Source organism: Manihot esculenta, chromosome 18, assembly GCF_001659605.2.
Source record: "Manihot esculenta cultivar AM560-2 chromosome 18, M.esculenta_v8, whole genome shotgun sequence".
NCBI lineage: Eukaryota > Viridiplantae > Streptophyta > Magnoliopsida > Malpighiales > Euphorbiaceae > Manihot > Manihot esculenta.
The window spans coordinates 7,404,133-7,421,467 of record NC_035178.2 but is presented as its reverse complement, the minus strand read 5'-3'; the positions used below and the strand labels follow the sequence as shown (position 1 = coordinate 7,421,467).

Sequence of the window (17,335 nt, the reverse complement as noted above, 5' to 3'; positions counted from 1 at the left end):
CTGAGGAGATAAAGGGGCAATTGATGATCGCTGGATTTCTTCACCCCGGTATAAAGGCCAGGCCCATGAAAACAGTCCATGATCCGAAAGCTTCAATATTCCCCTCGAGAGCCAGGTCCAGCCCGCTCAGTCACAGGGCCGGACTCCGCCTAGACTCCTCAATCAAACCGGCCCAAACCTCTCGGCCCAGTAATCAGGCCCTCACCAGGCTGAACTTCAGCCCTACCATTCAACCCAGCCCGGAAAGGGGAAAATGACCAAGATGCCCCGCTGGTAGGTCCTTCCGCATGCGTATCAGAGGAGAATCATACGTATCAGAGGAGAATTAATGGTCGTTACGCATGGAGCAGGCGCCTGACACATCCGTACATACGGAGCTAGGCGACAGAAGACAGCTAGCATTGTGGCAGAGAGACAGATATATATATCACGATAGAGGCCACGCAGAGGGGGCTCTCTTCTTCTTCCTTTTCCTTCCTGGACACCATTTTTATTCTTTCTGTAACCCTTGCCTAAATATACTACTCTGAGCCATAAAATCTGACTTGAGCGTCGGAGGGCCTCTGCCGGGGCACACCCGGTAGGCCCCTGACCTTTCTTTCTTATTTTACAGGTCCCTTCACCAGGAAGAACATGGAGAGATCCACCAGGGAGCCCAGCAAGAAGGGACCCAGAAGAAAACCAGATCTATCATGGACAAGGAAGAGAAAAATATTTATCAATAATAATAAAAAATTAAATAATTTATTTAATTTATAAAAATATATTAAGTATTATATTATTAGGATAATATTAAAATATCGCATAATAAATTTAAATTTTACAATTTTTTTTATTATTTGTACTTAAATTATTATAATTAATTTTTATTATAATTTAAATTTATAATATATATAATTATAAATAAAATTTAGAAATATTATAACGCGGTTTAAAGAAAGGCACCGCCTTTGTATTATATAAAGGGAGACTCTCCCTCTTTTCATTTCTCCTTCTCTCAGTCTCTCAGTCGCCGCAACTTTGTCGATCAGTATACTACAGAGGAAAAATTAATTCAATTTGGGTAGGATTTCTCTTTTTGTTCCTCTCTTGCTCCCTCCATTGCTCTTTAACATTTCATGCGTTACAGTGAGAAAATGTACTCTGCTATTACTTGTTTTGTGCTTCATCCTTCTGTTAATCTTGCTTACAGTTCTGAATTCTTGATTCTTGATTCTTGTTTCTTGATTCTTGTTTCTTGCTTGAATCTGGATTCAACTTTTATTTGGAAGTTAAAATGGATCGAGGAAAGAAGCCTTGCACTTCCGTTGAAAGCAGAAATAACAACATCCACGCGGACCTCAAAGATATTATTAGAGAGAATGCCCTTCGTTACCTTCCTGCTAAATCTCTCCATCGCTTCTCTTGTGTTTGTCGGGGCTGGAAGAATTACATCTCAACTTCTTTGTTTGCTCACATCCAGTCAAATTATTTCCACCAAATATCTGGTTTCTTTCGTCGATCTCGTTCATCCTTATTTCCATCGTTTATTTCCCTTGACCCAATGGCATTTGGGGTTCCAGACCCGTCTTTGAGGTTTTTGCCTGAACCAGTTGACGTCAGATGTTCTTCCAATGGACTTCTCTGCTGCCAGGCTCAAGGGACTGCCAATGGATACAAACCCTACTACATCTGCAATCCTGTTAACCAGCAGTGGAAGAAGCTACCAAAACCTCGCGCCAACCATGGATCTGATCCTGCCCTTGTTCTTGTATTTGAGCCAGCATTAGAGAAATTTGTGGTTGACTACAGGCTGATTTGTGCATTTAAAGATACGGTTGGATATAAATTTGACATTTATTCCTCTGATGAAGAATCTTGGAGAACTTCTCGTGAGATTCGCCTTGGTAATGGGGTGATGATCATTCCTGATACAGGTGTATATGTTAATGACTGTGTTTATTGGCGGTCAAGAATCAACGAGAAAATGGTTATTGCTTTTGATCTGACGACAGAGAAAGCATCTCTCCTCTTTTCCCATTTTCCTGCACGTTGTTTGGGCAACGTCAATGGGAAGCTGTATTCTGGTTTCTTACATGATTCAGACCATTTTGCATTTGATATGTACAATGCCGTCGACGCCTTCATGCGAGGCGGTAAGTGTCGCACAGCAAAAGATTGGTCTACGAAAGAGTTAACATTGGGCGATTCAGATATCATTTGGCCGACTGAAGATGCTGGGAGAGTACTGTTTATTGGTGGTGAAACTATGGTGATTTACGCGGGGGCAACTTTCATTTCCCAGAACAAGACCACTAATGATATCAAACCATTGGCAACTGAAGAGGATGATGGTCGGGGGATGATTCCTTATGTAAATAGCCTTGTGGAGTTGTAGATAAAAATTTGAAATTAGGCAGTTATATTCATCGGAACTTATATTCATAGGAATTTTTTTCTAAGGTCTACATAGTGATTTTTAGTTTAATATCTACTTTTTAGTTTTGACTGTATATTTTTCTTTTCAATAGGTAACATTGACTGATAATATAAGAAAAGATCTAAGATCAAGAAAAATCATAAGGTCCAACTACACAAAAAAGAAGGAAAAGAAATTAGCCCACAAAATCTCCAACCTTAAAAACCCAACCATAAAGCTTACCTTCTATACAGAGACCTTCGGTCAGTAGAGTACAATGCTTCTAAGGCTTATAAAAAAAACTCACTATAGTAGTCTACATAAGCCTTAGCACATACTGAAACACAAGGAAGGAAAAAACCTTTCAAACTTCAAGCAAACCAAGCCAAAGAGGAAGAAGAGGGAAAGCAAGACAATAAAACACAACCTAACAAGAGGTAGATATTGAGAGAAAATAAAAGAAAAACGAAAGACAACCTCACCCGGTAGTGTTGGAGAGGAAGGAAACCCACTATTAGATGAGCTGGAAGAAAACCAGCAGATAGATAAATCAAACTCACACTAAAAGGGAGCTGCCATTTTCAAGCATATATTAATATGTTTGAGATTCGGTGAGATAAGAAGATGTAGATATGTAGGCAAGAGTTTGATTTACAGAAAAATTAATGATTCTGTTTGAATCGTTGGAAGTAATAGTATTGAGAGATTTTCAATTTGGAGAGATCGAGAAAGAGAGAGCATATGTTGGTGATTTAGCGATAACAATTTGATATACGTCCTTTCGAATTGTATGATGACGTGTCGGGACAAATGCATTAGCCTGCTCATTAATGATAAACATGTTGAGCCACTTGGTCGTGGTCCATCCATCCATCACGATTTGTATATATTCTCTAATTCTTCAACATATAATGATAAACCGCTTAGCTTGAAGGCGTCGACGGCATCGTGCAGATCAAATGCAAGGAAGTGTGAACCATTTAAGAAAGCAGAATACAGCTTCCCATTGACGTTGCCCAAACAACGTGCAGGAAAATGGGAAAAGAGGAGAGATGCTTTCTGTTGTCAGATCGAAAGCAATAACCATGTTCTCGTTGGAGCTTGACCGCCAATAAACACAGCCATTTACATAAATACCTGCATCAGGAAGCGTCTGCCAATTGCCAAAGTAAGTCCCAGGTGAAGTTCTCCAAGATTCTTCAGCAGAGGAATAAATGTCAAATTCATGTCCATCCGTATCAGATTGAAATGCACAAATCAGCCTGTACTCAACCACAAATTTCTCTAATGCTGGCTCAGATACAAGCACAAGGGCAGGATCAGAGCCATGGTTGGCATCAGGTTTTGGTAGTTTCTTACACTGCTTGTTAACAGGATTGCAGATGTAGTAGGGTTTGTATCCATTGGCAGTCCCTTGAGCCTGGCAGCAGAGAAGTCCATTGGAAGAACATCTGACGTCAACTGGTTCAGGCAAAAACCTCAAAGACGGGTCTGGAACCCCATACGCCATTGGGTCAAGGGAAATAAACGATGGAAATAAGGATGAACGAGATCGACGAGAGAAACCAGATATTTGGTGGAAATAATTTGACTGGATGTGAGCAAACGAAGAAGTTGAGATGTAATTCTTCCAGCCCCGACAAACACAAGAGAAGCGATGGAGAGATTTAGCAGGAAGGTAACGAAGGGCATTCTCCCTAATAATATCTTTGAGGTCCACGTGGCAGTTGCTATTTTTGCTTTCGAGGGAAGTGCAAAGTTTCTTTCTTCGATCCATTTTAACTTCCAAATAAAAGTTGAATCCAAGATCAAGCAAGAAACAAGAAGCAAGAAGCAAGAAACAAGAAACAAGAAACAAGAATTGTAAGCAAGATTAACACAAGGATGAAGCACAAAACAAGTGATTGCAGAGTACATTTCTCACTGTAACGTATGAAATGTTAAAGACCAATGGAGGGAGAAAGAGAGAAAAAAAGAGAAATCATACCCAGATTGAATAGTATGTTCCAAGAGAGAAAAAAAAGTTGTCCAGCAATCCGCAGGAGACTGCAGTAAAGAATCTGCTAGGCAAAAGAGCTCGGGCGATACAGGTGTTTCAACATTTTCATTATGGGTTTTGTAATGAGAATAGTTTGGAAAAAAAATTATGAATTGAATTTTAATTATGGATTTTGTAAATAGTTCCCTATATAATTGTTCTCAATTTTGTACACATCAAATTTGTGATAGTTTAATATTTAATTTTAGATTATTGTCCTCTGCAAATGGAAATATATGGATCCACACAAAGCATAGAATTGAAAATCCATGCAATGGCCCAACCCAAGAAAGGCAACACAATTATATATAGGGAAATTGTCTTCCTCACTCTCTCAGTTCATCAGAACAAAAATAAATTCAATTTGGGTATGATTTCTCTTTTTTTCTTTCTTTCCCCTCGATTGCTCTATAACGTTTGACAAGTTAGGGAGAAAATGTACACTGCTATTTCTTGCTTCATCCTTGTGTTAATCTTGTTTACAATTCTTTATTCTTGTTTCTTGCTTGCTTTAAACTATTAGCTACGTGTTCTACGCTCTGCATATTTGTAATTGCTGTTCTGATCCCTTGCCAGCAGAAATAGCAAACATCTACATGGAACTCAAAGATATTATTAGGGAGAATGTCCTTCGTTACCTTCCTGCTAAATCTCTTCTCAGATGCTCTTGTGTTTGTCAGGACTGGAAGAATTATATCTCAAGTCCTTTCTTTGCTCACAGCCAGTCAAATTATTTCCATCAAGCATCTGGCTTCTTTTGTCAATCTCCTTCATCCTTATTGCCATCGTTTATCTCCCTTGACCCAATGGCATATGGGGTTCCAGATCCGTCTTTGAGGTTTTTGCCTGAACCAGTTGAGGTCAGGTGTTCTTCCAATGGACTTCTGTGCTGCCAGGGTCAAGGGACTGGTTACAAACCCTACTACATCTGCAATCCTGTGACTCAGAAGTGGAAGAAACTACCAAAACCTTATGCTAACCATGGCTCTGACCCTGCCCTTGTGCTTGTCTTTGAGCCACCATTAGAGAAATTTGTGGTTGAGTACAGGCTGATTTGTGCACTTCAATCTGATACGGTTGGATATAGATTTTCTGCTGACCGAAGATGGTGGAAGAGTTTTGTTTGTCGGCGGTGAAACTGCAGTGATTTATTTGGGGACAACTCTCATTTCCTATAACATGATGACTGAAAATATCAAAGAGTTACCAACTGAGGCTGACGATGGTCGGAGCATGATTCCTTATGTAAATTTAAACTAATTTAATTTAAATTTTATTAATTAAATTAATTATAGAGTTTATATAAATGTTAAATTATTATTTTTTATTTAAATTTTTATGATTATTTTTATTACAATTCAGAATTAAAAAAATGTAGTTTTAACCACACCGTTTCATAGGAAACTCTAGAGATTGTTTTAATTATAAAAATTATTTTAATTTTAATATTATTTAAATATTTAAAAATTAAACAATATATTAAAGTAATAATTATATCATTTTATTTAAATATTCTTGTAATTTTATCGATGAGATTATTTTAATAGATAATTAAAATTACTAAAAAATAAAATCTTTTTTCTTTTTAACTAAGAAAATTTTATAAAAATTATTAAAATATTTATAATAATACTATGGTTTCATAGAAAAAAAATTCTTCTTTCATTTTAATTAATATGTTTTGTAAGTATTAAAATATTTATAATAATATTAGTAAAAATTAGTGTAGTTTAATATACTAAGAAAGAAAAAGTAAGATTTGATAATATTATTACATTTAGAAATAAAATAAAAATTATTTGATCAATTGTTAATTTAATTGAATTATTTTTTATAATAAATTCATATAATTTTTTATTATTTTTTAATTTACATTAGCCATTAATAAAATTATCTAAAATACTTATATTTATATTCATTATAAATATTTTGTTAATAGCTCTCTCTTCCTCAGTCTCTCATTAATTTTCTCTAACATTCTCAATCCCTTCATACACAATCTCCCCTGTTTCTTCACATCAGTGCAAGTTTCCTCAATTGAATTTTTTTTAAAATCCCTAATTTTTTTTTCTTTACCTATTTAAAATTTTTTACTTTCTTTTCAATTTATAGGATTATTAAGTTTAACCCAATGTAATTATTATAGTAAAAAAAATAATGACAAATTATACTGGCACCTTTATGTTATATAAAGAGAATCTCTCTCTTTCTCTCGGTCACAGCAACTCTTGTCGATCAGTATCCTACGTACAGAAGAAAAATTAATTCAATTTGGGTATGATTTCTTCTTTTTTCTCTCTTTCTCCCTCCAGTGCTCTTTAACATTTCATATGTCACAGTGAGAAAATGTACTCTTGCTTACAGTTCTTGTTTCTTGCTTGATTTTGGAGTAATTTTAGGCTGTGTTTGGGAGTCTGTTTCGAATAGCTATTCACACATGGTGTTCGCGGAAGAAGGGAGCTGCCATTGCTGTGTTCACGACAGTAACTTTCCTTGGTGACACCCTTTATCTTGGAAGGTATATTTAACCATTATATGTATAGAAAATATATATTTAATATTAATGAGAAAGAATTTGTTAATTCTTTTATAATGGGTGCTTGTTTTGTGCTTCGTCCTGTTAATCTTGCTTACAGTTCTTGATTCTTGTTTCTTGCTTGAATCTGGATTCAACTTTTATTTGGAAGTTACAATGGATCGAGGAAAGAAGCCTTGCACTTCCGTTGAAAGCAGAAATAGCAACATCCACGCGGACCTCAAAGATATTATTAGGGAGAATGCCCTTCGTTACCTTCCTGCTAAATCTCTCCATCGCTTCTCTTGTGTTTGTCGGGGCTGGAAGAATTACATCTCAACTTCTTCGTTTGCTCACATCCAGTCAAATTATTTCCACGAAATATCCGGTTTCTTTCGTCGATCTCGTTCATCCTTATTGCCATCGTTTATTTCCCTTGACCCAATGGCGTATGGGGTTCCAGACCCGTCTTTGAGGTTTTTGCCTGAACCCGTTGACGTCAGATGTTCTTCCAATGGACTTCTCTGCTGCCAGGCTCAAGGGACTGCCAATGGACACAAACCCTACTACATTTGCAATCCTGTTAACCGACGGTGGAAGAAACTACCAAAACCTGATGCCAACCATGGTTCTGATCCTGCCCTTGTTCTTGTATTTGAGCCAGCATTAGAGAAATTTGTGGTTGACTACAGGCTGATTTGTGCATTTCAATCTGATACGCTGAAATGTAAATTTGGCATTTATTCCTCTGCTGAAGAATATTGGAGAACTTCTCGTGACTTTATCCTTGGCAATTGGATGATCATTCCTGATACAGGTGTATTTGTTAATGACCGCGTTTATTGGCGTACAAGGGTCAACGAGAAAATGGTTATTGCTTTTGATCTGACGACAGAGAAATCATCTCTCCTCTTTTCCAATGTTCATGCACGTTGTTTGGGCAACGTCAATGGTAAACTGTATTCTGGTTTCTTACGTGGTCCACACTTTCTTGCATTTGATCTGTACGATGCCGTCGAGGCCTTCAAGCAAGGCGGTACGTATCGCACAGCAAAGGACTTGTCTACGAAAGAGTTGTCATCAAACGATTCAGAGATCATTGGGCCGACTGAAGATAGTGGAAGAGTATTGTTTATTGGTGGTGAAACATTAGTGATATATGTGGTGGCAACTCTCATTTCCCAGAACAAGACCACTGATGAAATCAAACAATTGAAAACTGAGGAGGATGATGGTCGGAGGATGATTCCTTATGTAAATAGCCTTGTGGAGTTATAGATAAAAATTTGATTTGGAACTTGGGTTCACACTTTATATTCATCCGAATTCTTTTCTAAGGTGTACACATGACTTACACATGATGCCACGTTATCAACTTTTCTTCATTAAAGAAAAAATGTAAGAAAAGAAGAATCGGGGAAGCAGGAGAAAAGGGGATTCTCTTATTGTCTCTCTCCACATATTGTCCTGACGGAGAAAGGAAAGTGGGAGAAAATCCCCCCAAAAATCTAAAAATGGAAGGCATAGAGGGAAGAGCGTAGCCGCTATCCATCTCTTTATTTACCATTTTTAACACGATATTTTTTTGATGTCATTCTCCTTCCATTCTCTAAGTCAGTAGAATCCTCCCAAACTTTTATTTTTAGGAAGTGAAATGGAGAGAGGAATCAAAAGTTTTTGAAAAAGAAAGTTGAGGGGTTTAAGTGTGATAAAAATTTTAGCAGATGTAGAGGGTACCGTAAAGATCATAGAATCTTAGCTGACTTGTTTGGAAATATCCGTAAAAGAAAGAAACGAGAGCAATTTGGGAAGATCTCTGTTACATGACAAGTGAAAACTCCAAATTCTTATTCCCAGGTTTGTACTGTACTGTCCATGAAGAATAATAAAGGTTAGTTATTTTTTTATGTGAAATTCAAAACATTAATGATTGAATTTTGGGTTCATATATGTTCTCTTAGGAATTTTCTCACAGCAGCCTGTTGTGAATTGTGTGTTAATGATAGAATGAATTCATTCTCCCATGTGTTATAGGGATTAAAGCACCATTTCAACAATCTTAGGTTTCATGTTAGCTAATTTCAAACTTCTAAATGTTCCTAAATATTTGGAGATTTTAAGCAATTCTCTCTTGAAACATAGAAGACTAAAGCTAAAAAAAGAAATGCCAACTGAGGCTGTTGATATTTGTAAATTGCCTTGTCGAGTTATAGGTAAGAATTTGACGTTGGGCGGTGATATTGGATTTGAAACTTTATATTCGTAGGAGCTTTCTAGTTTGATATCTACGTTTTAGGCTCGACTATTTTGAAGATTGTTATGTAATGATATTCATAATAATAGTAATAAAGAATAAAGTAAAAATGTTTTTCTTAGTTCTTATCGTTTAATGCATTAAGAAAATTGATTGGTAAATGAAAAAAATTGAAAAAAAGCTATGAGTTTAGAATGGCACGCATGGAAATTAAATGTAAAACAGTTGAGAATTCCTAAAAAAAAACAACATAAAACAGTACGTTTAGATGGGAAAAGAAGCATAGAGTTTGAACTTCAGAGCCACACTGGTAAAAAAAAAAAAAAAGGGAAAGCCCTATGATAAATAGAAGGATTTCAAGATGAAATCTAGTTCAAGCAGTAGAGCTACAAAGATCAAAAGAAATCCATATGAATCCACTGATCTACCAATTGAATAATAATTTCCACTCCTGAAAGTAAATATCTCATTAAAAATGAAAACCCACCTGTGATCGTCTCTTGTTTCAGCGAGCAAAAGGACCATCAGGACGAAGCTGTTTACACAATTCAAGATATGTGAGATAAAGAACACGATCCTTAGCCCCAGTTCGATGATTCTTGGTGTGCTTGCAGAAATACTTCAACTGATCAAGAGTACAGCAACCCACCATCTCACCCAAAAGCAAGAACAGCCAATTTATTGATTTCTTCTTCTGAGAAATCACCGGCTTTACGCATCTTTCTTGGTTGCAATAATCGCAATTAGGCAACTCCGGATTCATCCAACGATCCGGAGCCCTGTCATGCATGGAGTGCTTGTTTTCAGCAATGTATTCCCCTACTAAACGGAACTTCTCTTGCAGATTGAACTCCTTCACGTACTGCTTCTCACATCTCTTGCATTGGACGGCACCGGTGATGGTTTCAATATTATTAGACAGCAAGGTATTTAGGCTATGCACGGTGGCGCGACGATTCGTAGCCCAAGGAAAAGGTGGAGGGACATTTTCGCTCTTACCATCGCGGGGAGCCTGAGTAGGGTTACGCCGAACACGTTTTACGCGAGGACCTTCAGGGGAAGCCTCTTGGAGCTGCAAAGAAGGGGCAACAACAGCAGCAGCAGTATGAAAGGAAGGCCCAGTAGGAGGCGCCATGTGAGGAGTAGTTGTTGCTGCGACATGGTTATGAGAGAGCAGAAAGCTAGGATCAGGGGATACGGTGGCTGCAGGGGTTTCGATTTGGATTAGCTGTGAAATTTCTTGATCAGGTAGCGGTTGAGGCGATGGAGATGAAGAAAATAACGGTTCGGGAGAGGTTCTCAAAGGTCCTAAAGAAAGCCCAAGACCAAGCTCACGCTTTAGAAAGAAGTCTTGATCGTTGGATTCCGTTTCTTCTGGCTTATTCATGGCCGGAAATAGATTAGAGATTTAGAGGAGAAGGCTAATGAAGGTGTTATTTCGGATTAAAGGGTTTTGAAAGAGATGGATTGAAAGGTTTAGATGTTTATAGAGAAACAGAATCTGTTGGAATTTGAGTTGCATTAGAGTTCTTTCAAATTTTGAAAAAACTTCTCAAATTCCCTTTTTTTTTTCCTATTAATTATATCTAATGAAGAATTCTATAATGTCCAAAATCCTATAAGTAAAATATTTCGATAAGCAATGCAGTATATATCTATTAGATTTGTACGCAATTGCATGGATTCTCATGCAAAAAAGAAACCCTAAATTTATCATGACCATAAATAAATTTTTTTATTTTAAATATTTAATAAAAAAATTAAATTTGTATGAAATAAAAAAAGTTGGTATTTAAAAAATTGATTTATAAGAAAAAATATATATAATATCTGTTTATAAAATAAATATATGCAAGTATGCTGGATAATAAAATTTAATAAAATATTTGAAATTTGTGTTTGATAAAAACTTAAAAAGGTAAAAAAAATATGAAAAATCAAATTTATTACTAAATTTAGTAATAAATTGCACTATGTTATTAATTTTTTTAAAATATAAAAATTATGTTAAATTATTAATTTTATTTGTATTTTAAATTAAGATGTTATTTTTCGTATTTTAAATTATATTATATTCATTTGACAAAAAAAATTATAAATTAAATAAAAAACTTAAAAAATAAAAGAAAATGTGAGAAAATGGAAGAAAATGAGAAAAATAAGGAAAATGGAAGAAATTGTGATAAAAAATAAAGAGAAAATGAAAAGAAATTAAAGAAAATGAGAAAAAAGTAAGAAAAATAGAAAAGAAAGAAAGGAAAAAAAATAAAGAAAGATAAATAAATTGACAAAAAGAAAATAAATTAGGAGAAAAAAATGAAATATTTAAATTATGACATATTTCAGTATAATATTTCTCAAGATACTTTTACGTGATAATAAAAAGTAATTTTGACAATTAAATTTATTATTATTAAATAGTTGTTTAATTAAAATTCTTATAATGTTTATACTTATTCAAATTAAATAAATTATTATTTATAATAAATATTTAAATTCTCATATTTTTTTTAAAAGTAATAATAATAACAAAATTACACACTATTATACATGTTATAAAATTTTCATTTAATTAAGTATCGAAAGCCTAAGTATATAGAATGAAAATAATTATAAATAAATTATGAGTTAATGGCAAAAAAAATTTATACTATTAATTTTGTTGCAATTAAATTCTCCATATATATTTTTTATTGATTAAAACTTAACCTTTTAAAATTATTTTAATTGTATCTTTCAAAAAAAATTGTTTCAATCGTACCATATAATTTTTATGTCGTTAAAAATTAACAGAATTGCCATATATCAATATCACGATAATAAATTTTAGGGTAAAATTAATATTAATTTAAAAGTTGAGGTAAAATTAGTATAAGGTTTTTTTGATAAATTATTGATTTTATTATTTTTTTTAAAATTCTATTAGTATAATTTTAAAAAAAAGTAATGGATTTATATTATATTTGAGAGTTAAAAAAAATAATTAAAAAAATATTTTAAAAAATATTTTATTATTTTTAATATTTTCAAATTAAATTATATTAAATATTATTTTTAAATTATTTTTTAATATTTTAAATTATTTTTTAATATTTTAAATTATTTTTTAATATTTCCTTATTAATATATTTAATAAAATTATTTTTTTAACGATAATTTTAAATAATAAGTATATTAAATAAATTTAAGAAAAATTGATTGATAATAATTTTAGTTAAAATAAAATCAAGATAAATTATTATTATTATAAAATTATTAATTAAAATTAAAAAAAATATATTAAATAATAATAATAATAATTTTTAAATATATGTAATAGTGAAAAAAATAACATAATAATTTTATAAATTTCTAACTATAATATGGTGTATTTAATTAAATATTAAAAAGATAAATTTTAATTGATAAAATAGGATGAAATTATAATAATAATAAAATATAAATTTTTTTAACAAATTTTATTGATATAACAATGTGAAATGATGTTGACAGTGGTAATTCCGTCATTTTTTAACGGTATAAAGCAGATAAAATTAGAATAGCTTTAAAAAATTAAATTTTAATTAAAAAAAAAAGTGGAGGGTGTAATTAAAAGTAAATATTAAATATCATACCTCATGAGTAGTATCAATGAAAGATTATGCATAAAAAAATTTTTAATTGTAGCTCTATTAGTGACGCTGCTCTATTGCTTTCATATTTTTTAAATTTATATAATAAGATAAATAATAAAGGAAATTATTTTTTAAAGAAAAAAATTGGTCATATAGTCCCGATAATTATTTCAATTTTGTTATTTTTTTATTAAAGTTTAATTTATTTTATATATTTAAGTACATAAATATTATATTTTTTAATAAAATATATAATATACTATTAATATTATGTTTAAAACTTATATTTTAAATATATAATTTATCTTTTAATAAATAAATTTTGATAAAATTGAAATTAAAAATTAAAGAATCTCCATAGGGAACGGAGATTTAAGTTTTTGTTTAGCAAATATTTTCATAATAATATTTAATAGTTTGAATCAGTCAAAGTATTACTATTTAATAATAAAAAAGTAATTTATAAAATTAAAAAATTTAATTATACAGTTTTAAAAATAAAAGATGGATTATAATTTAAAAAATAATAAAAAGAAAAAGGCATTTTAACTCATTCGAGGAATGACATAAACCCATTTGACCTTGTTCCGGTTTCTTGATCACTGCTTCATTGCTGCTTCTGTCCTGTGCCCACGCTGCCCCCGTGCCTACGCTGCCTACCCATCGAGCTGAGACTTTGCATTGTATTCATGTCTTAGTACCAAAGTAATAACAGCCCAAAAAGAATGATCCCCTCGAAGCCTCTAAACGCCAACCGCTCTTATTTCCTTGCGAACCAAGTGCTGTCCATTATGATCCAAAATCGCCCGTTTGATACCCAGCTCGCATCTGCTATTACTTCCTCTTGTTTACTGACTGTCGATTTAGTTTCTGATGTTCTCCGATCAATCCCAAGATTCTTCTTCCTATCCACGCGTTCTATTGGTCGCCAGAATACTACCCGCCACCGTCCTCCTTTAAAACAGCGCTACCTCAAGCAAGAATCCCGCAAATATCTCAGTAATGTTCTCGTTCTTGGCCCAGCTGCTTATAGAGATCAAAAAAGGGTCAATCTTGGTTTAAACAAAGCAGTGGAGTTCTTTTATTGGGTAGAAACTCATTTTAGCTTTGTACATACTGAAAGGACGTGTAGAGAGATGGCTTCCGTATTGGCTAGAGGTAATAGACTAGAGAACCTTTGGCATTTTCTTAAGGACATGGCGAGAAGAGTGAATGACGGCGGTGTAAAACTTGTGACTACTAATACCGTTACCTGTTTGATAAAAGTCCTAGGAGAAGAAGGCCTGGTGAATGAGGCATTGGCGTTGTTTTATCGAATGAAGCAGTATCATTGTAAACCCGATGTGTATGCTTATAATACAATTATTTACGCTCTCTGTCGAGTTGGGAATTTTAAGAAGGCGAAATTCCTATTAGAACAGATGGAGTTACCAGGCTTCGTGTGCCCGCCGGACACGTATACATACACTATATTGATTAGTTCTTATTGCAAGTACAGTTTGCAAACTGGGTGTAGAAAGGCTATAAGGAGGAGATTATGGGAGGCCAACCATTTGTTTAGGATTATGCTTTTTAAAGGCTTTGTGCCTGATGTTGTTACATATAATTGTTTGATTGATGGGTGTTGCAAGACTTATAGAATTGAGAGAGCTCTGGAGCTTTTTGAGGATATGAACAAAAGGGGCTTTACTCCAAACCGAGTTACTTATAATTCTTTCATTAGATATTATAGTGCAGTAAATGAGATTGATAAGGCTGTTGAGATGTTAAGGACGATGCAGCGGATGAATCATGGATTGGCCACTTCGAGTTCTTATACCCCGATAATACATGCCTTGTGCGAAGCAAAAAGGTTGCAGGAGGCTTGGGATTTGATGGTTGAGTTGGTTGATGGGGGCTCTATACCCAGAGAATATACATATAAGTTGGTCTGTGATGCATTGGATTCCTTGGGAGAGGGCAAATTGCTAGACGATTCAATCCATAAAAGAATTAAAGATGGAATAGAGAATAGATATAGACAAGTAAAGAAAGTGAAGCCAATAATGGTTACACACTGATGCAATAGCACATGGAAGGTATAATCTTGGGCACTTATCTCACTATGTTAGAGTCACTTACTTGTGTCCATATTGGGTATCGGCCCAAGTGTGGACCGGTTGGGGGGTGGGGGGAAGGGGTGTGCTGAAGTGGACAGAAGGCAGGCACTTTCAAGATAGAGCAAGGGTGTCCGGTTAACATGAATTACACTCAATAGAGCAAAGATCAGGAAATTTAAAGCATTAGGAGGGGGAAGGGGTGTAATGGGGATTTTCTGTAGTGGACACGCGACCTTTCAAGATGGAGTAAAGGGTTTCTGGATAATGTATATTACACTCAATAGAGTACAGATCAGGGAATGAAAATCCGTCACCCTGCTGGTAAGAATCACAAAGTGATCATTACTTATTTCAGTTTCTTCAGATTCTAATAATCTATCCCCAGTTGCTGGAAATGAAAATAATTTTATGCTGTCATCCTCCAGGTTTCATGTTGATATAAAATTGGCCTCACCCAAAAATCCCAATGGAGGAGAGTGGCATTATCATATCATTCTTAAAAGGTTGACGGTGAAGCTAACTACGCCATTTTTCCTAGTCAGCAGTCTTATTTCCTGGTTCAGGTAATATTTGCATACAATGTCATGCTTTCGGATTCCTTCTTCTCTTTGCAGTAAGGTTAATAGTATTATGTCAAATTTTTTATGGGGGGAAAATCCAATGAAAAGAGGTTGCATTGGCTTTCTTGGAAAAAGATGTGTAATTCCAAAATTGATGGTGGTATGGGTTTCAGAGATATGGAGTGCTTCAAGAGAGCTCTAGTGGCAAAACAAGGTTGGAGGATTCTCTCCAATCTCTCCAATCTGGACTCCCTGCTAGCCTGTGTTTTAAAAGGCAAATACTATCCACATTCCTCTTTCCTACAAGCAGCTCAAGGAAGGAAAGTGTTATGGGATGACAAAGCATTTTTTGGGGAAGAGAAATTCTCAAACATGGCACTGGATGGCATGTAGGCAATGGAGAAACCATTTTCTGTAAAGAGGATGCATGGGTTCCCCTTCTTTTTCTGAGCAAACCACAAGTTAAAGAGGGATATGAGGAAGAGGTAACTCCAATTACTCATTTGATTAATTCCTCCTTACATGATTGGGATGTTGGCATTTTATCCAGGAACTTTGAACAAGCAGATATACAAGCTATAAGGGCTATTCCTTTGAGCCTTCTCAATAGAGAAGACCGCCTTATTTGGCATCTTGAGAAGAATGGGAATATACGGTTCGGTCAGGGTATTGGAAGGCAAAAGAAATTAGGCAAGTGGAATCGGGAGACATTAATGGTGATCCTGGCCCAAGTTCATCAACACAGAATTCATCTTTCTGGAAGAGACTTTGGAAAATTAATCTTTCTAGCAAGATAAAAATTTTCTTCTGACTCTTTTGTTCTGAACACCTTCCCTGTAAAGAAGTTCTTCAACACCGAATACAATACTTTGGTCTTGCTTTCCCTTTCTGTGGGGACGTGGAATCGATGGATCACCTCGATCTGGTTAGTTTCTCCACTCCAGCTGCAATCGTCTCTTCTGAGAAGCTCTAACATGAAGGATAAGTGGCTTGAAATTTGCCAAGTTCTTTCTCAGGCAGTGAATTCAGAGAACATGATACAATTTTTTGCTTTTATCTATGGCAAATATGGAAGGATAGAATGACATGATTTTTAGGCAGAATTCCAAATAGGCCTCTACATCTGTGTCTTTGGCCTTACAAGCACAAGAGGATTTCTAGGAAGCTAATGCTCTGGAACCACAAACCTTGAAACAGAGTTATTTAGCTCAAAGAGATGGGGTAGAGTCAGCTAGTCCAACTTGGCAGCCCCCACCTTCTGGTATTCTGAAACTCAATTTGATGCAACAGTGGATAATCACACTAGAACTGGTGCTACAGCAGTTGTTCTTCGTGATCATTGTGGGAGCATTTTTAGTGGTGTTGTAGTTTGTGGAGTTCTTTTTACAGACCGCTTATAATTAGAAAGCATTTAATTAGAAAGCATTGCTTGTTGAAAGGCCCTCATATGTTTTTTTTTATTTTTAATAATTTTTTTTATTTTTAATAATTTAAATTTTATATATTTTAATTTTTATTATATTTATTACGTTCAAATTTTAAATTTATTAAAATTTTTATTTGTTTGTGGATATTAAATTTGAGATTTTCTTCCTTAAATTTTAATAGAATTAAATTTTAAGGACTAAATTGTTGAATTTAAAAAATAAAAAGATAAATCACCTTAATTATATCAGACGAAAAATATGTTTTTTCTTAATTTTTATTATATTTATTAAGTTTAAATTTTAAAATATATTGCAATTTTGTGAAAATTAAATTTGAGATTTTCAATTTATTATTTTAATTTGTAAATGGTGTTGCTTATTTGATTCTTTCAAAGAGAATTTATAAATATGTTGAAATTAAATTTAAAGG

General features: G+C 34.0%; 2 protein-coding genes and 1 pseudogene across 4 annotated transcripts; 1 reads left to right on the top strand and 2 right to left on the bottom strand.

Moving 5' to 3' along the window:
* Window positions 1-3,271: 3,271 nt before the first annotated feature.
* On the bottom strand, window positions 3,272-4,603 carry LOC122722390 (annotated as a pseudogene).
* Window positions 4,604-9,545: 4,942 nt separating this feature from the next.
* LOC110605849 lies at window positions 9,546-10,639 on the bottom strand. The gene has a single exon (XM_021744511.2). It carries the CDS (start codon window positions 10,590-10,592, stop codon window positions 9,711-9,713), a length of 882 nt encoding a protein of 293 aa, XP_021600203.1. The 5' UTR covers window positions 10,593-10,639; the 3' UTR covers window positions 9,546-9,710.
* A 2,740-nt stretch (window positions 10,640-13,379) lies between these two features.
* On the top strand, window positions 13,380-16,919 carry LOC110606083 (pentatricopeptide repeat-containing protein At1g77405). 3 transcript variants are annotated; one of them, XM_021744831.2, is made up of 3 exons: window positions 13,380-15,239; window positions 15,344-15,481; window positions 15,652-16,919. In XM_021744831.2, exon 1 carries the CDS (start codon window positions 13,545-13,547, stop codon window positions 14,877-14,879), a length of 1,335 nt encoding a protein of 444 aa, XP_021600523.2. In that variant the 5' UTR covers window positions 13,380-13,544; the 3' UTR covers window positions 14,880-15,239; window positions 15,344-15,481; window positions 15,652-16,919. The 3 variants fall into 3 exon arrangements, with proteins under 3 accessions (XP_021600523.2, XP_021600522.2, XP_021600521.2); XM_021744830.2 differs by having other exon boundaries at window positions 15,587-16,919; XM_021744829.2 differs by having other exon boundaries at window positions 15,344-16,919.
* Window positions 16,920-17,335: the final 416 nt, after the last annotated feature.

Bases quoted from the DNA above. Each gene is read 5' to 3' on its own strand.
- LOC110605849 (XM_021744511.2), bottom strand. From the start codon at position 10,592: ATGAATAAGCCAGAAGAAACGGAATCCAACGATCAAGACTTCTTTCTA.
- LOC110606083 (XM_021744831.2), top strand. From the start codon at position 13,545: ATGATCCCCTCGAAGCCTCTAAACGCCAACCGCTCTTATTTCCTTGCG.